Genomic DNA, 16,685 nt, shown 5'->3' with positions numbered 1-16,685 from the left:
TCTGCCTTGTTCTGTTACCAGATGTTGGCATGACCTAGGTGATGTGGCTCTCTGCAGCTGATCTAGACCATGAAGTGGGAGGTCTACTGACCACACTGCCCGTAGCTGGACACCTAGTCCTTCCCTGAAGGGAGATCTGGGTGGTGCATCTCCTTGTCTACCAAACTTACCTTTAGAACTCATTATTATCATTTTTTGTCTCCTGATTATACAATTAATACATGCCCATTATAGAAAACACAGAAACATAAAGAGAAAATTCATCAAGTAATTACGCTCAACAAAATTCTGGAATATTTTCTTCATAGGTTCCATATGTATACGGGTGCATATATATTATTTTAATGTAATTGGAATTTTTATGTATATACAGCTTTGTGTCTTCTTTTAAAATGTTATACTAGCATATAGACACTTTTTATATTACTAAAAATTCAGCACGCAAAAGTCAGTTGCTTTTATATACATACACAATGAACAATCCAAAAAGAAAATTAAGAAAACAATTTAATTTACAGTAGCATCAAAAAGAATAAAATACTTAGGAATAAGCTTAACCAAGAGGTTAAAGACTTGTACACTGAAAGCTACAAAACACTGCCGAGAGAAAATTAAAGACCAGTAAGTGGAAAATCATCCCTTGTCCACAGACTGGAAGACTTCATATTGCTATGATCTACAGATGCAGTGCAATCTCTGTCAAAATTCCAATGACATTTTTTTTGTAGAAATAGAAAGAAAACCCATCCTAACATTCATATGAAATCTCAAAGGAACCCAAATAGCCAAGACAATCTTGAAAAAGAACAAAGTTAGAAGTCTCACACTTCCTGATTTCAAAACTTATTACAGAGCTGCAATAATCAAAGCAGTGTGGTAATGTCATGAAGACAGACATAAAGACCAATGAAAAGAATAGAGAGCCCAGGAAAAAAAAAAAACCCTCACATCTATAATAAAATGATTTTCAACAAGAGTGCCAAGACTATTCTGTGGGGAAAGGATAGTCATTTCAGTAAATGATGTTGGGGAAACTGGATATCCAAAATAAAGTTGGGGTCCAAAATAAAGTTGGACCCCTACCTTATACCATGTACAAAAATTAACTCATTAATTTTTGTTAATTTTGTTAATTTTAACAAAAGACTTAAATGTAAGACCTAAAACTATAAAGCTCTTAGAAGCAAACATGTGGGAAAGCTTCATAACATTGCATTTGGCAGTGATTTATTGGATATGACCCAAGAGCACAGGTAACAAAAGAGAAAAAAAACCAGATAAATTGGACTACATCAAAATTAATAACTTCTGTGCACCAAAGGACACAATCAACAGAGTGAAGGGCAGCTCACAGAATGGGGGGAAGTATTTGCAAATCATTTATATGATAAAAGGTTAATATCTATACCACATAAAGAAATCCTATGTCTTAGTCTGGGCCGCTATAACAAAGTGTCATAGACTGAATGGCTTATACAACCCACATTTATTTCTCACAGTTCTTTAGGCTGGGAAGTCCAAGGTCAAAGTAGATACGCCAGTAGATATGGTATCTGGTGAGAACCCATTTCCTGGTTTGTAGATGGCCATCTTCTCATTGAATCTGCCTTTGGCAGAGAGCAGAAAGAGCTCTGGTCCATTTTTCTCTTTATAGGGACACCATTTACCTTCCAAAGGCCTCATCTCCTAATACCATCACAAGGGCGGTTAGAATTTCAACATATGAATTTTGGGAATACACACAAACATTCAGTCCCTAATGTCCTACAACTCAATAACAATAATAACCAAACAACCAGATTAAAAAATTGGTCAGAGACTTGAATAGACATTTCTCCAAAGAAGACATACAAACTGTTTCATTTTTTTAAAGTTAGACAAAGGTAGCTAACTGAATATAACCATTGAAATTGGGAGAAAGTGTAGGGAGGGTTATTTGTAGGTAACAATCCTTCAAAATTTGGGGGTAAAAATTCGTGAGCTAAAATCCACATCTGTCGTAGCAGGAATTCATAAGTAATGTGTAATGTTGACATATCAAGGAATAAAGATATATGCATAATTTTTAGAGTATTTAAGTTAACTAACCATTCTGGTTCACTAAACCATAGAAACTGAAACCAGTATCTCTTTAAGATAGTTGCCTCTGGGAAGTGGGGTTAGAAGAGGATGCAGAAGGACACACAGGCTATTTGCTTCTCTTTTTAAACCCTTGGTTTCTGTTAAACACCTTTTTTTTCCCTAGCAGGCATGCATTATTCTGCTTCTCAAAACTTGTAAAATGACTGCATGATTGGCCGTTATGGATAGAATAACTCATAGAAGCTTAAAATATTTAACCCTTCTTTGTGTTGTGGAGCATTTAGGATACATCCCATTTGTGTTATTTTATATGATGTTCTTAAAAGCAGCCTTATATATAAATAAATCTTCATGCATATTTCTGGATCAAACCAACCTGTGTATAAGCTTTTATGCCTATTTTTGTAGTATCTCCTGAGGAGTGAATCCTGGATATGAAATCACTAGGTTAAAGGGGTGAACATTTTAAAGCCCCTTGTTATGGACACAGACATTTTTTCCCTTTCATTTTTGAGTATAGATATTTTGGTGAGAGCACTCCAAAGGATGGAAGTATCATAAAAATCTTAGTCTCTTTTTGTCCAGGCCTGTTTTCGAGGTCACGCTCTGAAGAAATGACTGGGTAACGGTCACCACGTAGCATCTCCCTTTCTGTACCAGTGGAGTGGCCTTGCGTCACCCAACCCACAAAGGAAGGCACGGCCAGAATCACTTACATTTAGTCAGTGAGTGCCACAGGTTAGGCCCTCTTCTAGTGACTTCATTGGACTCTGTTCATGTCTCATGTTTAATCCTCAGTACAACCTTTGGAAGGCTCTTGTCTCTGTCTTACAAGGGAAGAGCAAAGGCAAGGAGAGATGAAGTTACTTGCCCCAATGCCACACGGCCAGTAAGTAGCAGAGATGGGTCCCACACCCAGGGGTCTGAGTCTAGAGCCCAAACTTCACTCTCTGTGCTGTTACAGGCCCTTATCTGTGAGAAGCAGGTAGGCTGGGTCAGCCCTGGTCAGTGTCCACAGGAAGAGTGTAATCACACAAGGGGAGAACGCATCAGCATCTTCTTAGTTTCTAGCATATTGCCTGGTACACAGTGGACACCCAGTACCTATTTGTCGACTAAATAGATAAGCCAAACTTTACACCAGACTCCTCTACATTATTATTTTGTTTAATCTTCATGCTGTGAGGTATTTTTATCCCCATGTTACAGATGAGAGAACTGAGGTTTCCAGAGATCAAGTCACTTGCCCAAAGTATAGAGCTGTTTCAATAGAGGAGGCATTGTAATTCAGGCCTGTAGGATTTTTTTTTTTTTTTTTTGGCTGTGTTGGGTCTTCATTGCTGCACGTGGGCTTTCTCTAGTTGCAGCGAGCGGAGGCTACTCTTGGTTGCGGTGTGTGGGTTTCTCGTTGCGGTGGCCTCTCTCTTGTTGCAGAGCACGGGCTCTAGGCTGCTGGCTAGAGTAGTTGTGGCTCGCGGGCTCTAGAGTGCAGGCTCAGTAGTTGTGGCGCACGGGCTTAGTTGCTCCGTGGCATGTGGGATCTTCCCGGACCGGGGCTCGAACCCGTGTCCCCTGCATTGGCAGGCAGATTCCTATCCACTGCGCCACCAGGGATGCCCCAGGCCTGTAGGATTTGAAACCAGAGCTGTTTTTATTTTGCTCAGAGTGTCTTTGGGAGAATTCAAGAAGTTAATTCTTGTGAAACCCTTAGCCTAGGGGTTCTCAAAGGGTGGGAGCTTCCCCTGGGAGCTTGCTAGAAATGCCTCTTCTCGGTTCCTGCCCCAGGTCTAGTGACTCAGAATCCCCGAGGGAGGGGCCCAGCAATTTGTTTGCACAGACCCTGAAGGTGATTCTGATGTGAGCTCTGACGTAGGAGCGCAGCCTTAGCCCCAAGCCTGCCCCATGGTGAGTGCAGCAGCAGCTGCTGCTGTCTTTGGTGTCACGTTCTAGATCCCAAAGAAATGGTGGAGGGAGGGGAGGAATGTGGGGTGTCTAGAACTTACTGCTTCTCACAGTTGTTATTTGGTGCCAGCCCCTTCTGGCCCATCAGTGGACTCACACTGGTCCCAGGATGTCGCTGACTGGAGCCCGGAGGAAGCCTTTGAGGAGGGAGAAGTACACTGGGCACATTAAGTGAAGCTCACGTGAACTCTCGAGCTCCCCCTGGCGGGTCATTTACTGGACTGCCTGGCAGCTGGTCTGCCTCCCGCTGTGTGATGCCTCCCCAGACACGTGCATCCTCCAGGGTGATCCTGAAGTCCAGAGTGGGCTGCACCCCTAATGGGACGTGTTCCCAGGGCGGGGAGAGCGGACAGCTTTGAGGGAAGTTGAGGGCACCCTGGATTCTTCCTCTGCCCTCTGCAAAATTCTGCCCGACTCAAAACATTTCACAGATCCTTAGTGCTGCCTTAGGTTTGTTACATATTTGATTTGAGAATTTAACATTCCTGAGCACCTGTGATGTGCCAGGCTTGGGGTGGTTGGTCCTACTGTGTGCAAGCCTCCATGCTCAGCTCCTTGAAGTGCTTGCCCCATTTAACTTGGGCCCGGAGAGGTCCAGCAATGGTCTCAAGGCAACCAGCTAATAGGTGGCAGAGCTCGGTCTAAACCCAGGTCGGTTTCACTAACTCTGCGCTTGTTCTGCTTTAACGCAGTTGTAACTTGACTTGAAAAATGTAAAGTGTGGCCACAAACAAATCTCTCTCTCTTATCCCCATAGGTTCTACCAAACCACGGCCTCCACGCAGCAGGGTTCTTCGTGGCCTTCATCCTCTCCCTGGTGCTGACCTGGGCTGTGCTTTTCTTCATGGTTCGATATCAGTGTCTGAAGGGAAGCATGCTTACCAGACATCAGGTGGGAGTCCATGTGCATCCTCTCCCTGGAGGGTAGTTGGTTGGTGGTAGATGTGAGGTTGAAGTTTATGCTTCAGTTCAGTCAGTCTCAACTCTGTATCGATGTCGGGACCCCCAGGGAACCGTGAGGCATGCTCAGACCCAGGCGCTCCTGCACAGACTCTGACTGCTTTGTCCCGGGAGCCATGCCCAATCATTAGTAGTTTTTAAAAGCTCCCTGGATGATTCTAACAAACGACCAGGATTGGGAACCCCTGCAGTCTGACTGAATAACTGAGCGCCCACCTGTATGGCCAGCTGTGCACTCATGCCACACCCTGACTCAGGTCCTGGTGTACACTTCCCTCTGAAAAGTCTTTGAAGACTTACTTTGTTTGACCTCAGGGTGAAGCCCGGATGCCTTAGCATGGCTTATAAAGAAAGTCCCCTGTGGTCCAGCTTCACACCTCAGCTTCCGGCTCTACCCAATGACTGCTGAGCTCTCCACACTCACCTGGATGCTTTTATAATCCTCTCTTCGCTCTTCAATGAGCAGAGCTCTGACGCATCCTTTAAGACTCATCTCAGGCCTTGCCTCTCCTTGGAAGTCATCCCTGGCCACTTCCTGGCTGAGTTGGGGACTCTCTCTCTGGGTTCCTGCACTAGCTTTTGGACCCCACCCAGCATTTATCCCCACCTGTGAACTCCTCAATCTCTGTTTTCCTGTCTTGGCCTGGGTTCCCACAGAAGCACATCCTGAGACTAGGACCCAAATGCAAACAGTTTATATGGGAAGTGATCCCAGGAAGTAATGGTAGGAGGTGGGGAAGTGAGGCGGGAAGGGAAGGCAGTCAGTCAAGCTTCCACTGTGGGCACCTGGGGCTTTATCCCACCCAGGATAAAGCCTGAAGGGAGAAGGAGCCAGGGTATTTAGCCATCAAATCCCATTGGTCATTGGTTGATGACAGGGGGTGAGGGGGCCAGGGCAAAGGGTAACGTTATTTCCCTGGCATAGGCTCTGAAAGCCAGCAGGAGCCTTCAGGGGAGGAAGCAGCATAGGTGTTGGCCGGTGGATCTTGGGCTAAAAGGCACTGAACGGCAAGGACGAGGGGACACGGATGAAGCATGGATGCTGGCTGCTGTAATCCCCATTGCCTTGTACAGAGCCTGGCGCTTAGAAGGCACTCAGTAAACGTGTGAAGGAATGAATGAGCCCCCAGCCAGAGGATGGGCAGACAGAGGAAGGAAAGCAGGGCACAGTCCTAGGGTGAGAAGGCACTGCTGGGACTGAGCACCCTGGTAGGTTGTTTGTTCCTTCAGGGCCATGGAGGCTGCAGCTGCTGTGACTCTGTCACCCAGAGGTCCAACAGCTTGAAAGGAACATCGATCATCTTTCTACCTCACCGTACAGTGAGGAAACTGAGGCCCGTGAAGCTCAACAACCTGCTTCACGTGGCCGAGTGTAGGCTGGACCTGGCTTCCGAGGACCACCCTGCCGCCCTCTCTGGAGGCTGGCAGTCCTGTGCCATTGTTCATTTTGTTTCTGCTTCCTGGAGAAGAGAGTTGTTATTTCAAAGTGAGGTCAGCCCACAGTCTCCTTGGCAGGCAGAAGTGAGGAAAAGAAAAATGGCCCATCTAAAAAGACATTCCACTTACTCTCCAAAAAAGACATTCCACTTACTCTCCCAAAGCTGTTATCAATCACAGAACAGAACTCACCCTGCTACTTCGATGAAGGAGCAGGATTCATTTCTTGGAGATTAAAGGCTGATTGTTACAACCGCGGGAGGAAAGCACAGTGTGAATTTGACTTAAGATCTGAAGCCTCTTATAGAATTTTTTTTTTCCCGGCATCACAAAACGATCTCTCTTCACATTAAAAAATTTTTTTTCCATCGTGGTAGTAACCAAGGAGACAACATGCTATAAACAGACGACAGCCTTTAGAGTTAGATAGACTTTGGGTCAAAAACCAAGCAGGCTCTTTATGAGCTGTGTGAACTCAGATAATGTCATTTCATCTCTCTGAGCTGCAGTTCCATGTACGTGAAGTGGGGGCATCAACACTGACTTGGTGTGACGGTTTCATGGTATGACACATACAGGCACAGGGACAGGAATTCTTAAATGTTAGTTATAATTATCATGCATTTCTGCAGAAATAATGATGATAGTGAGCAGAACAGATATATCATCTACCCAATCGGAGGGTTGAGCTTAATTATCTCTGATGTCACTTCCATGTGACAACTCTATAGTCTGATTAGAAACCAGCCAGATCCATGATGTTGACGTCCATCTGCCAACTGTAATTTTCCTCTGCATGATGGTGATGATGATGGTGATGGTGATGATGTTGGTGGTGATGATGATGGTGATGGTGATGATGTTGGTGATAATGGTGATGATGATGGGGATGGTGATGATGGTGGTGATGATGATGGGGATGGTGATGATGTTGGTGATAATGGTGATGATGATGATGGGGATGGTGATGATGGTGTTGATGATGATGGGGATGGTGATGATGTTGGTGATAATGGTGATGATGATGATGGGGGTGGTGATGATGATGGTGGTGATGATGATGGTGAAGTATTTTTATTACATCTTTATAGTTATAAAGGTCTTTCCATCCATTGCTCTGCTTTATCCACACAACAAGCCTGTGCAGGGCTACCAGAATTATTATCCCACTTCTTTGATGAGAAAATGAGGCTCAAGGAAGTGCAATGTCTTGCCTGAGACTTACCAGCTCACAAGTGGGTGGGGCCAGATAGGTTCTCTGACTGCAGATCCCCACCTACCCTCATGACTTTTCCAGCTTGTGACGTTCACAAGAAGGCCTACTCAATTGTGGTTTCTGAAATTCTCCTGAAGGTTCAGCATCACGAGAGCAAGCTGGAGCGCTCCCAGTTCACCTCAGCTGATGGTATGAATGAAGATCTCGCGCTAAATGACCAAATGATAGACATTCTGTCTTCAGAGGACCCCGGGAGCATGCTTCAAGCCTTAGAAGAGTAAGAATTCTAAGTCACATTATACTTCCATGGATATGATGAATGTTTTACCTATAGCAGCATGAGAGCAAACACTGAGTGTATTTCATTCATTAATTCATCCTATTAATCATTAATTTGTCATTCAGTAGTCATAATCGAACAACTGCCATGCCCTGAACACTATGCTTGGTATTTGAGAAAAGAGATAAGACATAGGTTGAGCTGTGAGGCAGTCTGACCTAGTGGGAAGACAAACACAGAAACAGAAGTGACCATAAAAGTTTGATGAGTACCATGCTAAGATCGGGGCTAGCTGAGCCCAGAAGAAAAAGTAATTACCTCTGAGCAGGCCATGGAGATGCTTCCCAGAGGAAGAGATATTTTAACTAATTTTTGAAGCACGGGCAGAAGTTTTTCAAGTAGATGAAGGGAGGAGAGGCTTTTCAGGCAGAGGAAATACAGGACAGATGCCAAGATAGGAAGTGACCAAGATGTGTACATTTGGTGAAGTGTAAGGAGCTCAGTATGATTGATGTGTTGATTGGAGTATTGAGTAGTGTATTGAAGGAGAGGAAGTAACACCTTGAGAGAGAGGCCAGACCAGGTGATGTGATTGTTGGCTAAACTGAATTCAGTTCTTTTTATTTTATTTTAAATTTTTGTCTATTTATCTATCTATAATTTACTTTTAAGAACAGGACCTGAGTATCTTTATTTTATTTTATTACTTATTGAGGTAATGTTGGTTTATAACAGTATATATTTCACGTGTACAACATTAAATATTTCTACTTCTGTATACCCTGCAGTATGTTCACCACCAAAAATTTAGTCTTCATCCATCACCATACAGTTGATCCCCTTTACCCATTTTGCCCTCCCCCACCATTCCTCTGTGGTAACCACTATTCTGATCTCTGTATATACATGTTTGATTTTGTTCATTTATTTTGTGTTTTTGTTTATTTTCTATATTCCACATATGACTGAAATCATATGATATTTTCTTTCTCCACCTGACTTATTTCACTTACATAATACCCTCAAGGTCCATCTATGTTGTTGCAAATGGCAAGATTTCATCTTTTTATGGCTGAGTAATATTCCATACACATATCACATCTTTATCCATTCATCTGTTAATGGGCACTTAGGTTGCTTCCATATTTTGGCAATTGTAGTGATGCAGTGAGCATAGGAGTGAATGTATTTTTTTCAAATTAATGTTTTCATATTCTTTGGATAAATACCCAGAAGTGGGATAGCTGGATTATATAGTGGTTCTGTTCTTATTTTTTTTGAGGAATCTCGATACTGTTTTCCATAATGGCTGCACCAATTTACATTCCCACCAACACTTGTTATTTCTTGCCTTTTTGATAATAGTCATTCCAACAGGTGTGAGGTGATATCGCATTGTGGTTTTAATTTGCATTTCCCTAATAATTCGTGCTATTGTTTTCATGTGCCTGGTGGCCATCTGTATGTCTTCTTTGAAAAAATGTCTATTCAGCTCCACCCATTTTTCAATTGGGTTGTTTTGTTGTTGAGTTGTATCTGTTCTTTATATATTTTGGGTATTACTACTTATCAGATATATTGTTTACAAATATCTTCCATCCGGTAGGTTGTTTTTCGGTTTTGCTGATAGTTTCGTTTCCTTTGCTGTGCAGAATCTTTTTAGTTTGATGTAGTTCCATTTGTTTATTTTTGCTTTAGATTCCTTTGCCTGAGGAGACATATTTGGAAAGATATTGTTAAGACCCATGACCAAGAGCATACCACCTATGTTTTCTTCTAGGAGTTTTATGGTTTCAGGTTTTACATTTAAGTCTTCAGTCCATTTTGAATTGACTTTGGTGTATGATATGAGATAGTGATCTAGTTTCATTTTTTTTTTTTGCATGTGGTTGTCCAGCTTTCCCAACACCATTTATTGAAGAGACTGTCCTTTATCCATTGTATGTTCTTTGCTCCTTTGTTGTAAATTAATTGTCCATATATGCATGGGTTTACTTCTGGGCTCTCAATTCTGTTCCATTGATCTATATATCTGTTTTTGTGCCAGTACCACACCATTTTGATTACTATGGCTTTGTAATATAGTTTGAAATCAGGGCGTGTGATACCTCCAGCTTTGTTCTTTTTTCTCAGGATTGCTTTGGCTATTCAGGGTCTTTTGTGGTTCCACATAAATTTTAGAATTTTTGTTCTATTTCTGTGAAAAATGTCCTTGAGATTTTGATAGAGATTGCATTGAATCTGTAGATTACTTTAGGTAATATGGATGCTTTAGCAATGTCATTCTTCCAATCCACTAGCATGGAATATCTTTCCATTTATTTGTGCCTCCTTCAATTTCTTTCAACAGTGTTTTATAAGTTTCAGTGTACATATTTTCACTTCTTTGGTTAAATTTATTCTTAGTTATTTTATATTTTTTGCTGTGATTGTAAATGGGACTTTTTTTCTTAATTTCTCTTTCTGGTAGCTCATTGTTAGCATATAGAAATGCAACAGATTTTTGTATGTTGATTTTATACCCTGCAATTTTATGTGTTTGTTTATTATTTCTTTTAGTTTTTTTGGTGGAGTCTTTAGGGTTTTCTATGTATAAAATTAGGTCATCTGCAAATAGTGACAGCTTTACTTCTTTCTTTCCAATTTGGATAACTTTAGTTTTTTTCTTCCCTAATTATTCTGGCTAGGACTTCCAATACTGTGTGAAATAATTTCTCCCTTTAGGTCTGTTAATAATTGTTTTATATATTTTGGTGCTCCTATGTTAGGTGCATATACATTAATAACTGTTATGTCTTCTTAGTGAATTTTCCCCTTTATAATTATATACTGTTCATTTTTGTCTCTTGTTACCTTTTGGGCTTGAAGTCTATTTTGTCTGATATGAGTATGGCTACACCCCCTTTTCTGGCTGTCATTTGCTTGAAGTATCATCTTCCATCCCTTCACTTTGAACATGTGTTTGTCTTTAGAGCTGAGATGGGTCTCCTGGAGGTAGCATGTAGTTGGGTCTTGTCTTTTAATCCATCCAACCACTCCATGTCTTTTGATGGGTGAATTCAGTCCATTTACATTTAAGGTTATTATTGATAGATGAGGACTTAGTACTGCCATTTTATCTTTCGTTTCTGGTTGCTCTGTCTCTCCACTGTTTTCTTTCCCCCTATGTTTCTGTCTGCCATTTTGATTTGGTGGTTTTCTCTGATGTTTTTCTCAGTTTCCTCTTTTTATGTTCCGTGTCTCTGCCCTAGATTTATGTTTTGTGGTTTGTGTAATACTTTTCATAGATAAAATAGTCCTTTTTATGCTGATGGCATCTTATCTTCGTTCAACTCTATGGGTTCCACCTTTTTCCTCTTCCCCTTTTTGTTTTCTCAAATTATCCATTTTTATGTTGTGAGTTACCAAACTGAAGTAGTTATCATTATTTTTTCTGCTTTTTCCCCCTCCTTTAACCTTTATGCTATGATAAAATATTGTAAAACCTATTCTGGGAAAGAGTAACAATTTTCTGATTCTGTTTATCACCTTACTCAAACTTTGGGGTACTTTGCCTTTTTGTTTCTGATCAAAGGGCTCCTTTCAACATTTCTTGTAAGACAGGTCTAGTGGTGATGAACTCCCTCAGCTGTTGTTGTCTGGGAAAACCTTTATTTCTCCTTCATATCTGAATGATAACTTTGCTGGATAGAATATTATTGGGTGACAGTTTTTATCTTTCAGTATTTTGAGAATGTCATTCTGCTCCCTCCTGGCCCATAAAGCTTCTGTGGAGAAATCTGATGATAGCCTAATGGTGATTCCTTTGTAGGAACCTTTTTCTCTGGCTGCCTTTAAAATTCTTTCCTTGTCATTGACTTTTGACAATTTTAGTATAGTGTGTCTTGGAGAGGGTCTTTTTGCCTTGAGGTAATTAGGTGTTCTCTTAGCTTCACAGACTTGTTTATCCAGTTCCTTTCCCAACTTTGTGAATTCTCAGTTATCATTTCTTTAAATAAACTCTCTGTTCTTTTCTCCCTCTCTTCCCTGGAATACTCATTACCTTAATGTTACCCTTCCTAAATGAGTTGAATAGCTCTCATAGAATTTTCCTGTTTTTTAACATCTTATTTCTCTTTCCTCTTCTACTTGTATCTTTCTAGATTTCTATTTTTGAGCTCACTAATTCTCTCCTCCATATGGGCTGCTCTATTTCCAAAACTTTCTAATGCATAATTTACCTTGTTTATGAGTTCTTCAGCTCTAGAATTTCTGTTTGATTCTTGTTTTGAGTTTCAATTTCTTTGGTAAAGCATTCCTTCTATGCATTAATTTTATTTCTCAGCCCGTTGAGCTGCTTTTCTGAGTTTTCTTATAGCTCACTGAGTTTCTTCATGACAGCTATTTTGAATTCTTTATATGTTAGATCCCAGTATTCCGTGACTTTAAGTTTGGTTTCTGGAGATTGTCATTTTCTTTTTGTGGTGCAGTGTTACTGTGGTTCTTCATGGTGCTTGATGAGTTGTTCCCCTGCCAGTGCATCTGAAGTAGCAAACACCTTTGTGCTTGGTTCTGAGCTGCCTCTAGTTAGATCTGAGAGTTGGCACTTTTCATCCTCCACTGCCTCTGTCAGAGGTGTGGCTCCATGTCTTCTTTATCATTTCTTGTGTCTCCGGGTTTGTTGGTGCCTTGCTGTTGCCACGGTCACTGGCATTGCTACCTGGGGCACCAGGATGAAAGGCTTTTCTGCCGTGTCTGGGAATCCTTGAGTTGCAGGCTCTGCCACCACAAGGGGTAGTAGAGGGGAGCTGGATTCACACAGGCACCTCTGCCTTGTCCAGTGTTGCACAGTTCATGAGCTCTGCTGCTGGGGGCTAGGGGGTTGAGGGGTCAGAGTCATGGGTGCCTCAGTGGCTGGAGGGACGGGGTCCCAGACCCCACTGCCACTGCTGCCCACTTACCTATGGCCATGGGCGCTGCTGCGGCCAGGATGTCAGTCTTGTGTGCTTCTTCCCCCTGCTGCTACTGGGATCTCTGGGGCTGTGGGTTCATCTGCCATGGCTTGGGGGGCCAGGACTGCAGGCACCAGTCCTGCTGTTCCCCCAGTTCTGCCCCCTCTGTGTGTTCCAGTCTGCTCACCTTTAGATGTACAAATATGTGGAATTCTCTGGTATCCTGTCGGGCAGAGGCACCTTTGTTGCATTGTGGGTGCCTTACTGGTTACTGATTGAAGGGGAGACAAAGAGAGTGTCTCACTCCACCATGATGCTGATGTCCTCCAGTCCACCCATTTATTTTTATTTATTTAACAAATACTTATAATGTTCTATGTATGAGTAATAGAACGTAGAACCAGACATGGTTCTAAGAACTCTGCAAATATGTATAATCCTCTCAACAACCCTAGGAAGCAGGCATTGATGTTTTTACCATCTTACAGGTGAGGACTTAAGGTTAAAAAGCTTGCCCTAGGGCACACACTAGTAAATGAGAGGGGCAGGTTTCAAACCCACTTGCTGTGGCTCCAGGGTACATGCCCTTAATCAGGGTGCTGCACTGACCACAATTTCTCCTGGCCAGGCAATGGACACAGTCTGCTGGCTGACTGTAGCTCAGTAAGTTTCATCAATTTGGCCTTTCCTTCTTTCACTTCACAGATAATTGGCAGGTGACTTCTTTATATGTTCCCTTTTTTCAGTTGTTGCTAAAATTCTCAGTCTTATCTTTTATTTCCTGAAGAATATTAAGTATACTTATTAAGTCTCTGTCTGAAAACTTCATTATCTTTACCCCTGTCCTGTGTCTATTAGCTCTTGTTCCTCTTAGTTTATGATCCTATTTTCCTGTCTCCTTGTATGCCTAGGTAGTTTTGATTGTGTGCCAGACATTGTAAATGAAAATGGAGAAGACAGTTTGAGGACTAGGATGATGTTATCTTCCTCCAGGCAACTAAGGGTTTTATTATGGATTACCTCAATCTCATCAGAAATTGAGTTCATTCGAAGCTGGGCTTCATTTCCTCCAAGGGCTGATCTGTTTCAGGTGTCCTTTACTACTAAGGTATGAATACTAAACAAAAGGCTAAGGGATTTTATCATGGTGACATCTCCTCAGCAGTCTTTGGACTCCAGTTTTCATCATCAGAAATTCTGCTCAGCTTTTCAGCCCCTGGGCTGCCTCTTCTAGAACCACAAGATGCTCTTAGGAACACAGTGACCCCAAATATGGGACTGCCATCTCTGAGCTTCCTTATTCTCCTAGATCTTAGCCTCATATTTACTCACTGCCTTGTTAGCTCTCAGATGCTTTCAAACAGATTTTGTTTTTGTCCAACTTTTCTAACTGTTTTCAGTGGGATAGTTTGTCAAAATTACCTAGACCACCGTTAATAGGAACAGAATCCTTCTTTGTGTAAATCATACTCTCCACAATGAACCAGATACAGTCCCTGTTATCAGTGGCAGCCTAGGAGGGAGATTGATGTGGAAACAGACAAGGCTCAAAATAGCAAAGAGCAATAGGACTATTGAGTGCATTGGTTAAGACCATGGTCCCTGGAGTTAGGTCAGGTTTAAATCTGGGCTGTATCCCCATGTGGCCTTGGTTTACTTGCTTAAGTGATGGCTTAGGATGGCGAAGAGGAGCTGGGTCACAGAGATCTCTGGATGTCAGGGCTCCATAGTAGGCATCGGAGACCCAGGCAGTGGTTTATTAACACGGGTAGATTTCGTTTTAAAAGACTACTCTGAATGCAGATGGCAAATGGCTTAGAGGGGAGAGTGAGGGAGACTTTGCGGGAGATGTTGAGGTGTGATGTCGGGTGGGAACGGTAGACTTGAGGAGGAGAGGGTCAAGTGAGAAGAGCCTATAGAACTGGGTAACTCGTTGTTACCTTACTGTGTGTGTATGCACAGGGTGGGTGCAGTTTGGACATTGAAGGGGAGGGAACATTTTTGGATGACTCCCCAGGGTTCTGGGTTTTGTTTGTTAGTTTATTTATGTATTTGTGTTTGAGGCGGGGGGGGACCACCCAACAGTTCCAGCTGCTCAGTAGATCCAGAGGCTGCAGAAGTGTCCAGGAGATTGGAGGAAGGAGAGGGGTTCACTTTCAGGACAGTAGTTAGATGCTGAATCTGGGGCAGAGGTCTTTGGAAGTTCTATGTATGCCAAATATACCATCTGAAGAGATTGGATTCTCATTTGGTTTTATCAGCTTTTTATTTTTGCTTTCTTTGCTTTCTTGTTGATTATTGACTGCTGATTATTAATACTGGGACCATGTGGGAACTCTTCAAACTGGATTCCATGTACAGCAACCTTTTTCTGAGTCTAGAGTCAAGAGGCATAGCTTCATCTGCCCATTTTCCACTGGGGAGTAATTTCTATGAATTTTGAGTCATTACCATACTGATAAGTTATAATGCCTTATATTCTTGTATAATAACTCATATTTGGGTAGTGTATAAAAATGTACAGTCTCTCTCCCAGGCCTTAGTTAATTTGGTCCTCATCCTGATGCTCTTTAGGGCATCTTATTTTTAGTAGTTGATAGTTGGAGAATCTGATGCATGCCTAAGTAAAGAGGTTTATCCATAGTCACACATCTAGTAAGTGACAGAACAGGTCTCGAGCTCTCTCAGAATTTAATATTGAGCACATGATACTTTACAAATATTCCCTGAGCCTCAGTTTCCTCATCTCTCATGTGGAGAAACCATAACCTACTGCCCTGGGATACTGTGAAGTGTACTGATATGAAAGATACATGATGGTAGAGTTTTCACTGCGATGTTGCCTCTAAGCCTGGATCTCAGTTCAAGGGAGATTAGCAGATGCTGAAGAGAAATGTTCAAGATGATCAGCACTTTCTTGAGTCTTTCTCAAGAACATTGCAGATAGAACCGAAAATGGAAGAGCTTGTCACCGAACCAAACTGGGGTCCACTCCCCTGTTTGCAGTAAAGCCAATCTGCTGACACCTGCTTGTGGTGAAGGAAAGTACAGCTTGATTGCAGGACGCCAAGCAAGGAGTTCAGGGCAGCTAGAGCTTAAAACCCCGAACTCCTGGGTAGGTTTCATCAAAGAATTCTTTAACTTTTATTTTATTGAAGTATAGTTGATTTACAGTGTTGTGTTCATTTCTACTGTACATCAGAGTGATTCAGTTATATATATATACATTCTTTTCCATATTCTTTTTCATTATGGTTTATCGCTAGATACTGAATATAGTTCCCTGTGCTATACAGTAGGACCTTGTTGTTCATCCATTCTATATATAATAGTTTTCAGCAAAGCATTTTAAAAAATTTTTTATTGGAGTATAGTTGCTTCACAATGTTGTATTAGTTTCTGCTGTACAGCAATGTGAATCAGTTATACATATATATATATCCATTCTTATTTAGATTTCCTTCCCCCTTAGGTCACCACGGGGCACTGAGTCCATCAGCAAGGCATTTTTAAAGGCCAGGTGAGACAGGAGTGTCCCAGGGTATGTGATCAGCTTCTGCACTGTTCTCTGATTGGTTGATGGTGAGGTAATGGGGTGGAATCACAAGAGTTAACGTTATCAGTCCTCAGGCACCAGTAGGTCCGGGGGGTGGGTGGGTGGGGGCTACATGCTCAAGTAGTTTATTTCTTCCATTTTGTAGGCGTTTTAGCATCTGTAAAACATCTCAAGAAATGTGCATCTGATACTGTTATCTAGGTCCTTCGGAGAGGAGCTACAGCAGAGGATATGGGGGAGGGGTCTGTCCCAGGAAGGCCC

At 42.1% G+C, this 16,685-nt stretch overlaps 1 protein-coding gene across 1 annotated transcript in view; it reads left to right on the top strand.

The window, feature by feature from the left end:
- EVC2 (EvC ciliary complex subunit 2) overlaps nt 1–16,685 on the top strand; it is a 145,085-nt gene that overhangs the window by 35,969 nt on the left and 92,431 nt on the right. The window contains exons 8-9 of the mRNA XM_004269625.2: nt 4,802–4,936; nt 7,795–7,934. Coding sequence (XP_004269673.1) covers nt 4,802–4,936; nt 7,795–7,934 — 275 coding nt within the window. The remainder of the gene's footprint in view (nt 1–4,801; nt 4,937–7,794; nt 7,935–16,685) is intronic.

The sequence above is a fragment of the Orcinus orca genome, chromosome 4, assembly GCF_937001465.1.
Source record: "Orcinus orca chromosome 4, mOrcOrc1.1, whole genome shotgun sequence".
Lineage (NCBI taxonomy): Eukaryota > Metazoa > Chordata > Mammalia > Artiodactyla > Delphinidae > Orcinus > Orcinus orca.
The sequence above is the reverse complement of the archived record's forward strand: the minus strand, read 5'-3'. Positions and strand labels throughout refer to the sequence as shown.